At 42.8% G+C, this 16425-nt stretch overlaps 1 protein-coding gene across 2 annotated transcripts in view; it reads left to right on the forward strand.

The window, feature by feature from the left end:
- CLCN1 (chloride voltage-gated channel 1) overlaps positions 1–16425 on the forward strand; it is a 244992-nt gene that overhangs the window by 122646 nt on the left and 105921 nt on the right. For both annotated transcript variants that reach the window (XM_089654357.1, XM_089654356.1), the window contains exons 5-6: positions 5959–6092; positions 13428–13505. In XM_089654357.1, the coding sequence (XP_089510483.1) occupies positions 5959–6092; positions 13428–13505 (212 nt within the window). The remainder of the gene's footprint in view (positions 1–5958; positions 6093–13427; positions 13506–16425) is intronic.

A 16425-nucleotide genomic window follows, 5' to 3' on the forward strand; every position in this document is an offset into this window, starting at 1 on the left:
ACATGCTCCTTGGGGAGAGGCCACCATACATTCTTAGTCCTGCAAGCTGCCATCTCTGTTATCCTGTCTTAGTCCTGCAATCCATCATCTCTGCCACTGCTTCATAGTCCTGCAAGTCACCATTTATGTTGTGGCTGCTTAGTCCTGCAAGCAGCCATCTCTGCTGCCGCTTCGTAGTTATGCAAGCCATCATCCATGTCGCTACATCTTAGTCCTGCAAGCTTCTATCTCTGCTGCCAGTTCTTAGTCCTGCCGGTCACCATCTCTGCTGCCGCTTCTTAGTCACCCATATCACTACTGCTTTGTCCTGCAAGCCACCATTTCTGCCACTGCTTCTTAGTTGCAAGCCACCGTCTCTGTTGCCAGTTCTTAGTCCTGCAAGCCACAATCTCTGCTGACAATTCTTAGTCCTGCAAGCTGCCATCTCTGCCACCACTTCTTAGTCCTGCAACGCTCCATCTCTGCGGCCGCTTCTTAGTCTTGCAAACCATCACCCATGTCACTGCTTCTTAGTCCTGCAAGCCACCATCTTTGTTGCTGCTTCTTAGTCCTGCAAGCCTCCATTTCTGCCACCACTTCTTAGTCCTGCTAGCCACCATCCCTGCTATTGCTTCTTAGTCCTGCAAGCCACCATCCCTGCTATTGCTTCTTAGTCCTGCAAGTTGCCATCACTGTTGCTGCTTCTTAGTCCTGCAAGCCATCACCCATGTCGTTACTTCTTAGTCTTGCAAGCCACCATCTCTACCATCGCTTTCTAGTCCTGCAGGCTGCCATATTTGTTGCTGCTTCTTAGTCCTGCAAGACACCATCTCTGTTGCTACTTCTTAGTCATGCAATCTGTCACCCATGTCGCTACTTCTTAGTTCTGCAAGCCACCATCTCTGCCACCTGTTCTTAGTGCTGCAAATTGTCATCCATATCCAGGGGCGGACTGACAACTCATGGGGTCCCCTTGCAATAGGGGATCATGGGGCCCAAGTGTCCTTGCCCAAACTCAAAATAGCCTATGAAAAAGGTACCAGGAACATCTCATGGGGCCCCCTACTGACCCCGGGCCCTCGGGCAGTGCCCGAGTTTCCAAATGGTCAGTCCGCCCCTGCCCATATTGCTACTTCTTAGTCCTGCAAGCTACTATCTCTGCCACTGCTTCTTAGTTCTTCCAGCCGTCATCTCTGCTGCTGCTTCTTAGTTCTGCAAGCCGCCATCTATGCTGTAACCCATGTCGCCATTTCTTAGTCCTGCAAGCCGCCATCTCAGCTGCCACTTCTTAGTCCTGCATGCCGTCACCCCTGTCACTCCTGTCATTACTTCTTAGTCCTGCAAGCTGCTATCTCTGCTGTTGCTTCTTAGTCCTGCAAGCCACCATCTATGCTGGTGCTTCTTAGTCCTGCAAGCCACCATCTAATGCTGGCCCTTCTTAGTCCTGCAAGCCACCATCTCATGCTGTCCCTTCTAAGTCCTGCAAGCCGCCATCTATGCTGGCCTTTCTAAGTCCTGCAAGCCACCATCTATGCTGGCCCTTCTACGTCCTGCAAGCCACCATCTATGCTGGTCCTTTTTAGTCCTGCAAGCCACCATCTATGCTGTCCCTTCTAAGTCCTGCAAGCCACCATCTATGCTGGCCCTTTTTAGTCCTGCAAGCCACCATCTATGCTGGCCCTTTTTAGTCCTGCAAGCCACCATCTATGCTGTCCCTTCTAAGTCCTGCAAGCCACCATCTAATGCTGGCATTCTTAGTCCTGCAATCCACCATCTATGCTGGCCCTTTTTAGTCCTGCAAGCCACCATCTAATGCTGGCACTTCTTAGTCCTGCAAGCCACCATCTATGCTGTCCCTTCTAAGTCCTGCAAGCCACCATCTATGCTGGTCCTTTTTAGTCCTGCAAGCCACCATCTATGCTGTCCCTTCTAAGTCCTGCAAGCCACCATCTATGCTGGCCCTTTTTAGTCCTGCAAGCCACCATCTATGCTGGCCCTTTTTAGTCCTGCAAGCCACCATCTATGCTGGCCCTTCTAAGTCCTGCAAGCCACCATCTAATGCTGGCATTCTTAGTCCTGCAAGCCTACATCTCTGCTGTTGCTTCTTAGTCCTGCAAGCCACCATCTATGCTGGCCCTTTTTAGTCCTGCAAGCCACCATCTATGCTGGCCCTTTTTAGTCCTGCAAGCCACCATCTATGCTGGCCCTTTTTAGTCCTGCAAGCCACCATCTATGCTGGCCCTTTTTAGTCCTGCAAATTGTCACCCATGTGGCTACTTCTTAGTCCTGCAAGCCACCATCTCTACCACTGCTTCTTAGCCATGCAAACCACCATCTCTGCTGCCACTTCCTAGTCCTTCAAACCGTCAGTTGACAAAAAATCACTAGGAGGCTTGGGAAAGGTTTTTGCCAGAAACTATTTTGCATGTTTTTGACATGTATGAAGGAAAGTAACCACTGATAAATACCTAGATCTGACCTCCGGCCTTCCCTTCAGTCTTGCACAGTTGTGCAGACTCCTCTCTTCTACTGAAATTTCTTGCACTGATTTCACTGCACACTGAGCTTCTCACAATGTCCATTACAAGCTACAGCAAGTCAGATAGAGCCTGCCAGGAGGACATCCAGCATCATCTAACTCTTATTTTCCCAGCCTGACTGTCCCAGGCCAGCCTCTTTCATTTGTTGAATTTCAGTTCTTCCAATCATTAAGGCTCAGTATCACATGTGGGCGTTACCTAGTGCACTCATTATTAACATACAGCTTTCCTAAGAACTCCTCCAGACTGACATTCACCCATCAAGGCATTTGAATATTTGCATAACTCTACCCATAAGCCAGCCGACTGCATGCCTCGGGGCTGAGGGCTCATGAGAGGAGAGCTGAGGCAGCCCCTCCCACCAGCCATGATCTGCCTGCATTGCACAGAGAAGCACAGAAACCCAGTGATGATGTCATTGGGTCTAAAATAAGGTTTGTAACAAAAACAGGTTTTATTTAAACGCTTCATTAGTCTGTTCTTCTGGGAACGAGGAAAATCAAAATATAATCAGATTATCGCTTAGTTTTAAAGGGCAACACAAAGAGATAACACCCTGTTATGTTTCCTCCGGGTAAACCAATTTCCTCCCATGACGCATAAGCAAAAGGTAGTTTATCTAGACTGATTAATTGCTCCTAGTGATTGGCAATATGACCATGGTAGAGAGGGTAGATTGCAAGCTCCTTTGGTTTCAGGGACAGTTGTGAATGTTTCTGTGTATGTGTTGGTGATGTATACTAATAACTGAAATAAATAGCAGACATGATACCACTATGATGGGTTATCTGAGGGTGGGCAGTCATGGTAACAAGAGACCGTGTCAGCTGCTTTGGATGGTGAATGCATCACCCAGCTTCTGCCAGCGTGAGTCACACACACCTAAGAGGGGGTCCGTCCATCTTGTGGTCACTGTGTACCAGCCTGTCACCCCGCATAACCTCCTCCATGCTGCCAGCACACACATATCACTCATGCTGATGCGTAATGCCCATGACACACAACCATTAAAGGGGTTTTCCACTTTTAAAAGGGAATCTGTACACTGAGCAGGGGGTATGTTGTAGAGGAGGGGTGCAGGGGAAAAAAGCAATGTCTTTCTTTTATCATTTTTGAGGATGTTAAAGGGTCACTCCACTGAAAAAGGGAGATTTCACTGTTTCGTAGATGCTGGGGAAATATAACCTGCTGTGCCCATTATGAGGGGTTCCCACCATCTCTCTTCTAATTCTCATTCTCACATTCCCTCTCTCTCTCTCCCATCTCTCTCTTCTGTTTCTCATTCTCACATTCCCTCTCTCCCCCAATTTCTCTCTTCTAATTCTCATTTTCACATCCCCCCTCTCTCTCCCCGATCTCTCTATTCTGTTTCCCATACTCACATTCCCTCTCTCTCTCCCCCCAGATCTCTCTCTTCTAATTCTCATTTCACATTCCCTCTCTCTCCCCCATCACTCTCTCTTCTAATTCTCATTCTCACATTCCCTCTCTCCCCCCCAATCTCTCTCTTCTGTTTCTCATTCTCACATTCCCTCTCTCCCCCCCATCACTCTCTCTTCTAATTCTCATTCTCACATTCCCTCTCTCTCCCCCGATCTCTCTCTTCTGTTTCTCATTCTCACATTCCCTCCCCCCCCCCAATCTCTCTCTTCTGTTTCTCATTCTCACATTCCCTCCCCCCCCCCAATCTCTCTCTTCTGTTTCTCATTCTCACATCCCCCCCCCCAATCTCTCTCTTCTGTTTCTCATTCTCACATTCCTTCTCCCCCCCCCCAATCTCTCTCTTCTGTTTCTCATTCTCACATTCCTCCTCTCTCTCCCCCGATCTCTCTCTTCTGTTTCTCATTCTCACTTTCCCTCCCCCCCAATCTCTCTCTTCTGTTTCTCATTCTCACATTCCCTCTCTCTCTCCCCTGATCTCTCTCTTCTATTTCTCATTTTCACATTCCCCCCCTCTCTCTCTCTCCCGATCTCTCTCTTCTGTTTCTCATTCTCATGTTCCCTCTCTCTTCCCCGATCTCTGTCTTCTAATTCTCATTTCACATTCCCTCTCTCTCCCCCATCACTCTCTCCTCTAATTCTCATTCTCACATTCCCTCTCTCCCCCCCAATCTCTCTGTTCTGTTTCTCATTCTCACATTCCCTCTCTCTCCCCCTCCGATCTCTCTCTTCTGTTTCTCATTCTCACATTCCTTCCCCCCCCCCCAATCTCTCTCTTCTGTTTCTCATTCTCACATTCCCTGATCTCTCTCTTCTATTTCTCATTCTCACATTCCCTCTCTCTCTCTCCCCCAATCTCTCTCTTCTAATTCTCATTCTCACATTCCCTCTCTCTCTCTCTCTCTCTCTCTCCCAATCTCTCTCTTCTAATTCTCATTCTCACATTCCCTCTCTCTCTCTCTCTCCCATCTCTCCTAATTCTCATTCTCACATTCCCCCTCTCTCTCCCCCAATCTCTCTCTTCTGTTTCTCATTCTCACATTCCCTCTCTCTCCCCCGATCTCTCTCTTCTAATTCTCATTCTCACATTCCCTCTCTCTCTCCCGATCTCTCTTCTAATTCTCATTTCACAATCCCTCTCACCCCTGATCTCTCTCTTCTAATTCTCATTCTCACATTCCCTCTCTCTCTCTCTCTCTCTCCCATCTCTCCTAATTCTCATTCTCACATTCCCCCTCTCTCTCCCCCAATCTCTCTCTTCTGTTTCTCATTCTCACATTCCCTCTCTCTCTCCCCCAATCTCTCTCTTCTGTTTCTCATTCTCACATTCCCTCTCCCCCCCCCCGATCTCTCTCTTCTAATTCTCATTCTCACATTCCCTCTCTCTCTCCCCCGATCTCTCTCTTCTATTTCTCATTCTCACATTCCCTCTCTCTCTCCCGATCTCTCTTCTAATTCTCATTTCACAATCCCTCTCACCCCTGATCTCTCTCTTCTAATTCTCATTCTCACATTCCCTCTCTCTCCCCCGTTCTCTCTCTTCTGTTTCTCATTCTCACATTCCCTCTCTCTCTCCCCCAATCTCTTTCTTCTGTTTCTCATTCTCACAATCACTCTCTCCCCCGATCTCTCTCTTCTAATTCTCATTCTCACATTCCCTCTCTTTCTCCCCCAATCTCTCTCTTCTGTTTCTCATTCTCACATTCCCTCTCCCCCCCCCCCCCCGATCTCTCTCTTCTGTTTCTCATTCTCACATTCCCTCTCTCTCTCCCCCAATCTCTTTCTTCTGTTTCTCATTCTCACATTCCCTCTCTCCCCCGATCTCTCTCTTCTAATTCTCATTCTCACATTCCCTCTCTCTCCCCCGATCTCTCTCTTCTATTTCTCATTCTCACATTCCCTCTCTCTCCCCCGATCTCTCTCTTACCTGGCAGATTTGCAGATGGTTACGTTGTCTATGGGGATTTAACAAACATCATGTTATTGTTTCATTTTTGAGGTTCTGGCATTCCGGAGCTGAAAGTCATCCTCCGAGGAGTCGTCCTGAAGGAGTATTTGACGCTCAAGGCGTTTGTAGCCAAAGTGATTGGACTGACAGCCTCTTTAGGGAGTGGGATGCCTCTGGGCAAAGAGGTGAGAACAGCAGTATGTGCCACACGTGCCAAACTGAAACAAGCGCAACATTCTACAGTTCTAAATACAGAACAAACCTTTGTCTACTGGGATGTCACAATTATAACAAAAACTGAAAAAAAAAGGTTTCCTTAACTAGTGTCTGGGAATCCAATCTTTAGCCGTCATATGCTTCCTGAACAATTACATTCCTGAAAAATGTTGGTAATTTGGAAAAGTCGTCCAATACTTTCTCTGACCTCATTTTCTATAATGTACCCAGCAACTGCCACCAGTGCACACGTTCAGTGACAGTTAGCCCCTGGCTGTGCAATAGTAAAAAAAAAGGAAATTAGGAAGAAGAAATGCTGGTCACTTTTCCTCCCACTTCTTTCAAAAAAACTTTGTTGGGAAAACCCTGCATTTCATTTGCCAATTAATGTTTCTTTATAGATGATTTGAAGCAAATTAGGAGTGATCTGTTAATTTCTATTAAAAATAAGGAGAGGGCTCCCCTGCGCGGGTTGGTTCATTGGAGCTTGTAATACTTTCTATATCTTTGAAATCCAAAAAACAAGGAGAGGGCAACATTTCAAATGTGTTGTGAGATCTAAAATGAATCTATTTGAAATGTATCCATAAAAGACACAATGGGGTTTATTTACTAAAGCTGGAGAGTCCAAAATCAGACTCCCTTCTGCATAGAAACCAATCAGCTTCCAGGTTTCATTGCCAAAGCTTCATTGAACAAGCTGAGGTTAGAAGCTGATTGGTTTCTATGCAGAAGGGAGTCTGATTTTGGACTCTCCAGCTTTAGTAAATAAACCCCAATATGTAAGCCAAGAAGGAGCTGGTTGCATCAAAATAGATTTTAAAAATTTTTAAAAAAAAATAATAAACATGTTATACTGACCTGCTCTGTGTAATTGTTTTGCACAGAGCAGCCCTTATCCTCCTCTTCTGAGTTCCCCCTCTGACGTTCTTGGCTCCCCCATTACTGAGTGGCACCATTGCAAACTGCTTATTATGGGGGCACTTGTGCGGGCTCCATCCCATCCTGCCCCAGGCTGTGATTGACAGCAGCAGGAGCCAATGGCTTCCGCTGCTGCCTCCATGTCCAATGAGTAGAGAGAGAGAAAGAGAGACGCCCCTGAGCACTGGATCGAGATCAGGCTCAGGTAAGTATTTAGGGTGGCAGGGATGGGTGGGTGGGGTGGGCACCCTGTTTAGAGAAGGGTTTTTACTTTAATGCAGAGAATGCATTAAGGTAAGAAATCTTCTACCTTTACAACCCCTTTAATTCATGCTTTCTAGAGCACTTTGCCCAGATTTGTTGAAGAACCATTTGTTCAAACCATGGCGAATGGGAGATCTTGTCCCTGGAATTGTGTTATCTGCTTTTTATGTTCTTAATCAAACATTTTTTATATGAATCGAAAAGTAAAATGAATGTTTGTACCAGGTACAAAAAACAGGGAATAGCTATACAGTATATATATATATATATATATATATATATATATATATATATATATATATATATATATATATATATATATGCATACACTGTATATATTTTTATATTATATGCATTAACTCATATATATATATATACACTAACCTATATACATACATACGGCATACTGCCTTGAAAAAGCATTCATACCCCTTGAAGTTTTCCACATTTTGTCATGTTACAACCACAAATCTAAATGTATTTTATTGGGATTTTATGTGATAGACCAACACAATGTGGCACATAATTGCAAAGTGGAAGAAAAATGATAAATAGTTTTCAAAATTTTTTACAAATACATGTATGAAAATATCTGAAAAGTGGGGCGTGCGTTTTTATTCAGCCCCCTTTACTCTGATACCCCAAACTAAAATCTAATGGAATCAATTGCCTTCAGAAGTCAACTAATTAGTACATAGAGTCCACCTGTGTGCCATGTAATCTCAGTATAAATACAGCTGTTCTGTGAAGCCCTCAGAGGTTTGTTAGAGAACATTAGTGAACAAATAGCCTCCAAAAGGCCAAGGGACACACCAGACAGATCAGGGATAAAGTTGTGGAGAAGTTCAAAGCATGGTTAGGTTATAAAAAAATATCCCAAGCTTTGAACATTTCACGGAGCAGTGTTCAATCCATCATCTGAAAATGGAAGGAGTATGGAACAACTGCAAACCTACCAAGACATGGCCTTCCACCTAAACTGAGCTAGGAGAGCATTCATCAGAGAAGCAGCCAAGAGGCCCATGGTAACTCTAGAGGAGCTGCAGAGATCCACAGCTCAGGTGGGAGAATCTGTCCACAGGACAATTATTAGTTGTGCACTCCACAAATCTGGCCTTTATGGAAGAGTGGCAAGAAGAAAGCCATAAGAAGTCCCGTTTGCAGTTTGCAAGAAGCCATATGGAGGTTACAGCAAACATGTGGAAGAAGGGGCTCTGGTCAGAAAAGACCAAAATGTAACATTTTGGCCTAAAAGCAAAATGCTATGTGTGGTGGAAGGCTAATACCACACATCACCCTGAACACACCATCCCCACCGTGAAACATGGTGGTGGCAGCATCGTGTTGTGGGGATGCTTTTCTTCAGCAGGGACAGGGAAGCTGGTGAGAATTGATGGAAAGATGGATGGAGCCAAACACAGGGCAATCTTAGAAGAAAACCAGTTAAAGTCTGCAAAGGACTTGAGACCGGGGCAGAGGTTCACCTTCCAGCAGGACAACGACCCTAAACATCCAGCCAGAGCTACAATGGAATGGTTTAGATCAAAGCATATTCATGTGTTAGAATGGCCCAGTCAAAGTAAAGACCTAAATCCCATTGAGAATCTGTGGCAAAACTTGAAAATTGATGTTCCCAGACGCTTTCCATCCAACCTGACAGCTTGAGCGATTCTGCAAAGTAAATTGGGCAGAAATGCCCCTCTCTAGATGTACAAAGCTGGTGGAGACGTCCCCAAACAGACTTGCAGCTGGAATTGCAGTGAAAGGGGGTCCTACAAAGTATTGACTCCGGGGGGCTGAATACACATTTTTCACAGATTTATTTGTAAAGAAATATTGAAACCCATTTCTTATTTTCCTTCCACTTTACAATTATGTGCCACTTTGTGTCGGTCTATCACATCAAACCCAATAAAATACATTTTAGTTTTTTGGTTGTAACATGACAAAATGTGGAAAATTTCAAAGGGTAGGAATACTTTTTCAAGGCAGTGTATATGTCATGTGCATTGACTGCACTCGGTTATCAGAATACAATATTTGTCATCCCAGTGGCCCTTTAAATGACAGTGATTGGCAAACTAATTGAGGGTAATATAATATCAGGCATTATGAGAAATCAGCACAAAAAGAGCCTGCATGCACCAAACACAAAAACACAGCAGGGCCCTTGATTTACATTTCAGGGTAATTACAGCTAAAAATAATGCACTGCTGAAAAGATTAGTCACTTGATAAGCTGTCGCGTTTTTAATAGCTGCACCGAGGAGTCCGGGGAGGAATTCCCCATCAGTGAAATTGTATTCTGTAAACTTGTAATGCCTGATAGCTGCGGTTTTCTTACCACGAGGGAGTCTGCGCTGCCATGTGGTCTACCATTGGCCACACACACATAGCAATTTGGCATCCAATTTTATTTTTTTTTCAGAAAATTCATTTTTACTTTAGAACATTATCCTATGTTGGTGACACATACAACCTACAGTGTATTTAAAGCCAAGTTTTAAAACATTTTTTTAACATAGTAGGGAAGAATGGGATCCTCATTCGGGTTTAGTATCAGGTTTTCCAGCATTTATTCAGCATGATTCATGTTCCATATTAAGTATGCTAATAAAACATCGGGGATTATATTCTAGGTGAATAATACCATCATTGTTTATACATTAATTTGAATTCATATATTATATATTACATTACATACATCACACTATTGCAGATTGTTATTATTGATGATATTTCCACACCATTGTCGAACTTGTTAATATCAGTTTCAATTATATTATTATGAGATAGGAATTGTTATTTTATTATCAATACTCCAGTATCTTTTTTCCTTTTATTCACTAGTTTTTTTTATTGTTTTTAAGATGCCCTTGTTGTTTTTTTATTTTAGAATCATAAGCTATATAAGATATTGTCTCTCCAAACAGTATCATCACCTGCTGACTTGGCCTCATCCAGTGGCAGTTTAACCATTTCAATACCGGGCACTTTCATCCCACTCCTGCTTATGTCAATTTTCAGCTTATGGTGAAAATTCCATGAACAAATCAAGTGTTTTTGAATGGCCTAGGTGGCTGACCGCTTGCCCGCCTGCCCGCCGCCCTATAGCAGATATACTACTACAGGGCGGCACAGCTGTGCAAAATCACGTATATATACATGATTTGCATTCCCGGGTAGGGAGCGCTTGTGCCACCCTACCCGTGCCGCTATTGGCTGCTGGGGATGTCAATCGCCGGGTCCCGGCTGGCGATTTCTGGCCGAGGCTCAGTGATCATCGGCAAAGCTGACAGGGGAGAGACCTGTGTGTAAACAACACAGGTCTTTCTCCTGTCAGAATGGACGTGCTGCTTTGTACTTCTTTGCACAGCAGAGACATACAAAACAGCATGTCTCCCAAGTAAAACAGCACACAGTTGACCCTTTGATCGCCCCAGATGTTAACCCCTTCCTGTCCAGTGTCATTAGTAAAGTGTCAGTGCTTCTTATTAGCACTGATCACTGTATTAGTGTTGCTGGGGATGTCAGTGGCAGTTAGTCAGTTCTCACCCAGTGTCAGAATGCCCCCCGCAGTCCCGCTATAAGTCGTTGATTGCCGCCATTACTGGTGTGTATATATATATATATATATATATATATATATATATATAAATATAAATTATTTATTTATTTTAATTATTATTTTATTTTTTATATATATATATATATATATCTATCTACATACCACCATTTGTAAATGCTATAACTTTCACGTAAACTAATTAATGTACACTTATTGGGATTTTTTAAAGCAGACGTAGCAGAATGCATTATGGTTAGATTGTACGCCCCTTGAGGGTTAGGGACCTTAGATTGTACGCCCCTTGAGGGTTAGGGACCTTAGATTGTACGCCCCTTGAGGATTAGGGACCGTAGATTGTACTCCCCTTGAGGGTTAGGGACTGATGTGAATGTACAATATATATGTAAAGCGCTGCGTAGATTGATGGTGCTATATAAGTACCTGAAATAAATAAATAATACATTTATGAAGAAATTTTATTTTTATATCTTTTTATTGGATGTGTTATAGCAAAAATCCAAAAACATTTTTTTTTTCTTCAAAATTGTCTGTTTTTGGTTTATAGCTCGAAAAAATAAAAACCACAGAAGTGATCAAATACCACCGAAAGAAAGCTGTATTTGTGGGAACAAAATTACATAAATTTAATTTATATACTGCGTTGCATGACCATGCAATTGTCAGTTACAGTAACACAGCGCCGTATCGCACAAAATGGCTTGGTCAGGAAGGGGGTAAATCTCTGGAGGGTGAGGGGTTAGGGAGGGGCGGGAAGATGTTCAAAATGAGCAAGAAGTGGGCAGCCAAAAATGCAGAGGACAGATGCAAATGGGAAAAAGGAAAAGGAATTTGTTCAGAGGAAAAGACCGAAACTCTAGTTCTCCACCACGACAATGCTCCTGCACATGATGCATTAACCACTTCAATACCAGGCACTTTTACCCCCTTCCTGCCCGAGCCGATTTTCATCTTTCAGCGCTGTCACACTTTTTATGACAATTGCGTGGTCATGCAACACTGTACCCAGTGACATTTTTATCAATATATTTTTCACACAAATAGAACTTTCTTTTGGTGATACTTAATCACCACTGGGTTTTTTATCTTTTGCTAAATAAATGAAAAAAGACCAAAAATGTTGAACAAAAAACACATTTTCTTCCATACTGTTATAACATTTTGCAAATAAATAATTTTTCTTTATAAATTTAGGCCAAAATGTATCCTGCAACATTTCTTTGGTGAAAATAACCCAAATCAGTGTTTATTATTAAGTCTGTAGGAAAGTTATAGAGTTTTCCAACCAGGGGCGGACTGACAACTCATGGGGCCCCCGGGCAATAGGGGATCATGGGGCCCCTGTGTCCTTGCTCAAACTCAAAAAAGCCTATGAAAAAGGTACCAGGGGCATCTCATGGGGCCCACTACTGACCCCAGGCCCTCGGGCAGTGCCTGAGTTTCCAAATTGTCAGTCCGCCCGTTTCCAACTATGGTATATATATCTGAAAATTGACCAGTCCTGATGTACTGATCGTCTCATTTCTTGAGGCCTGAAAATGTCAGGACAGTACAAATATCCCCCAAATGACCTCTTTTTGGAAAGTAGACTGTCCGACATATTTAGTAAGAGGCATGGTGAGTTTTTTAAGTCGTAATTTTTTTGGAAATTGAATAAATAAAACATTTTTTTTTTTTTACTATTTTTTTGACATTCTGTCACCAGTGCAGTACAGTCTCATCATATGACCCGATGTGGCGGTGATCAGGGACACTGACTGGTGACAGTATGTAAAAAAAAAAGTGATAATTGTTTTCAATTTTTAAATATTTTTCTTCTTATTTCATTTTTTTTTCTTTTTTTACCAATATTTTTTAACATGCTGTGACCGATACAGGGGAGGTATTCAGGATTTTCTTTTTTTTTCTTTTTTTTTATATGTTGTGCTTGCTTATAACAGTGATAATTACTGTTATAAGCAACCATTTTTTTCTGAATGAAATTCATTTAGTGTGAACTATTGTAATTAGATGTGATTGGCTACAGCTAATCACATGGTACAGATGGGTTGTGATTGGCCCTGTCTGTACCATGTGATCACCGTGACCAATCACAGAGATCAACACAATAGTACACAATGAATGGTATGAATGGAAGCCATCCATTGTGTACAATTGTCATGTGATCTGCTAAGATTGGTTTCAGCAATCACATGGTACCGGCAATGGCCTGGTATACTGATCTGTGACCCGTTGTGTACTCTTAGAGTTCCATGGAACCCTGGATGATAAACCCTGCTCTAAATATTTATAGATAATAATATAATATATTAATGTGCACTGATCAGGTCCTTACTTTTGTTAGTTTTTTTTGTTACATTTTATACATTTTAAATACATCCTTCCTATAATTTACTGAACTGACATCGTAGCCCTCCCAATATAGTTTATATTTCATGTAGAAAAGGCGACATTTGTGTGGAGTAACTCACATATTGTATATTTATATCACTTGTATATTATACAACTCATAATAATAAGTTCCGTGTTCCAGGGTCCGTTCGTGCACATCGCCAGTATCTGTGCCGTTGTACTCAGCAAGTTCATGTCCGTCTTCTGTGGCGTGTACGAGGTAAGGAGCTGAAGTTGATGGAACTGTATAGAAGGTTGACTTGTCTATGTCTTCTTGTGATTGGCTTATTGCCTTGTTGGCTGCCAGTAGCGGTTGCCTTTGCTGCCTGGGTACGGCTGCAACTGCCTGTATTGGTGATTTACCCAACTAGTTCTATCTTTGTTCTCCTTGATTGTGTGTTGGGAATTGTTATGGAATAAACGATGTACTAATCCCATGACCATGCAGATCCTCTAAAGCTCATTTTTATTTTTTAATTCAAATCTCTATCTAAAAACGTTCAGGCTTTTGTTGTTCATAGTGTAGGGAAAGAGAAAATGCAGAATTTACATAGGAACTGTTAAAAAAACTGACCACGTATTAATATAATATTGCCACATTTTTTAAAGGATATGTTAAAAAACTGACCACGTATTAATATAATATTGCCACATTTTTTAAAGGTTTGGGGTTTACAGCGGTATATTGAATTTCCCACTAGCTTCATGAAAAAATTGAGGGTCCTGGAAGTAAGATTAATGACAATCCCATTCCCCTTTATTTTATATTTGTATGGAGATTCTGCCATGGGGCAGGTCTTCAACTTTGCCACTCTGTATCTGGCAATGACTGGAAGGAGGGAGGCTGGAACCAGGATTTCCACGGAGTTGTGGGGGACTACCTTTTGGGATCCCCCATTTTTTTGAGAATGTTAAAGCCACAAACTGAATGAGGGAGGCTGGAACCAGAACATCAAGGGTGGGGTAGGAGCTACCCTTTGGAAACTTCCAATTTTCTCAATGTTAAAGAAATGACTGGAAGGAGGACACCTAGAACCAGGACATCAAGGTGTGGGGTGGGATGAGTGCTACTCTTTGGGATTCTATAGTTTTCTGAGAATCTTAAGGCCATAACTGGAAGGAGGGTGGTTGGAACCAGGACATCAAGGGTGGGGTAGGAGCTACCCTTTGGAAACTTGCAATTTTCTCAATGTTAAAGCAATGACTGGAAGGAGGACACCTAGAACCAGGACATCAAGGTGTGGAGTGGGATGAGGGCTACCCTTTGGGATTCTATAGTTTTCTGAGAATCTTAAGGCCATAACTGGAAGGAGGGTGACTAGAACCAGGACATAAAGGGTGGATTGGGGAATCCATAGTTTTTGTAGAATGTTGAATCCATGATTGGAAGGAGGAAGGCTAGAACCAGGATGTCAAAGGTGGAGTGAGAGGCTACCCTTTGGGATCCACCCATTTTTGGGAATCTGACAGGTGATTGAACCTACAAGCATACAATACATAAAAAAAAAGAATATTAACTCCAGGCTTAGGTTACAATTAATGTTCCAGGCACAGTGAAGACTAGTTGCCTAGATTTAAACTCACCCTTTAAGGCCAAGCCTGCCCCAAAAGCTGTTGGAGTTTGTAGATTTTGCTGCCATCTCAGGCAGTGATGTATTTTGGCCTCTTAGTCCATGCCATCCTTTGGAATTATACAGAAAACACCATGGAAGAGGCTGGGCAAAATTCAAGGGTACTTTGTTTTTTTTAATAGGCCTTTTTACTATCATTACAGTTCATTGTCTGAGCTTTAAAGTGTGCCTAGAATTCCAACAGCATAGTAGAAAAACTAAGAATACACAACTCACCAACCAATCACAAGTATAAAGCAGCGTAGTATAGTCATATATATATAGAAACTGGTCTTTGACTGGCTAAGTTAGTGGTATTTTGTAAAAAAGAATTTAGCAATGACAGCCTATAGCTGAGTACAGGTTTCCTTTTAGACACATTTTGGATGAAAAATTGCTGGTGGAGCTCTGGACAGTTGGGCCTAAATAGGTCCTGGGGGATATAAGCAATATGTATAGTAAGGAGAAAAGTTCTACTACTGTAGTAGAGATTCCAATTAATTTTTATAAAAAGTATCAACATCTATCTAACTGTTCAACACATTTGGGGACTTCACTGATCCCTCTCTGTCAGGGCTTGAAAAGATATGGACAGGTAAAGGAAAAGGAATTATTCTCAAGTGCATAGGCTTGTTCAGGTTGCCGGTGTTACTATGTTAAAGTGTTTGTCCACCCAAATGTAACTTGTAGCCAGGGGCGGACTGACCATTTGGAAACTCGGGCACTGCCCGAGGGCCCGGGGTCAGTAGGGGGCCCCATGGGATGCCCCTGGTACCTTTTTCATAGGCTTTTTTGAGTTTTGGCAAGGACACAGGGGCCCCATGATCCCCTATTGCCCGGGGGCCCCATGAGTTGTCAGTCCGCCCCTGCTTGTAGCAATTATGTGCCAATACATCTGTTAACTGCCACATCTGGAAATGCATCCTTGTAACATGTTTGTATATATACAGTAATAACAAAGCAGTTTTGTGAAATCCCCTGATATGTACGTTCCTTTGATGTCATGCTGCTAGCATTCATACCTGTAAATATATAACACCCTTACTCAGGACCCCTACCGGAGCCTGGATCTTTTGGCCGCTGGCTGTGCTGTGGGGGTTGGATGCTGCTTTGGTGCACCTCTTGGAGGCAAGTGCTGCTTATGAGTTTTAACTCTACTGGGCCTGCATCTCTTATGGCTGCTACTCACCTCTTACCTCTTCTCTGTCCATGTTCACCCATCTGTGTAAGGCAGCTACATGAGATATGTAGTGTTAAGATTGGTCCACATTAGTCTCGGGCTATCAGACTTGAATGTAGGTGTTTCTCCTATTTTAGTTGCTAGAAAATTGAAAAAAAAGGCTGAAACTATTTAAGAAGAGAAAAAGTATTTAAGAAGACTAACTAACTGGTATCTCTTGCCAAAGCCTTCTGTTTGGGTAGATTTGGGAAGGGTTAAATCCTATGTCCATATCTATATGTCCTCTGGGAGAGTCACTCTCTCTCTATTTGTCCTGGTGAACACTCTCACCAGGACAGAGAGTGATTGGA

Source organism: Staurois parvus, unplaced genomic scaffold (assembly GCF_062004578.1).
Source record: "Staurois parvus isolate SC_StPar_1 unplaced genomic scaffold, SC_StPar_1.0 ptg000758l, whole genome shotgun sequence".
Classification (NCBI taxonomy): domain Eukaryota; kingdom Metazoa; phylum Chordata; class Amphibia; order Anura; family Ranidae; genus Staurois; species Staurois parvus.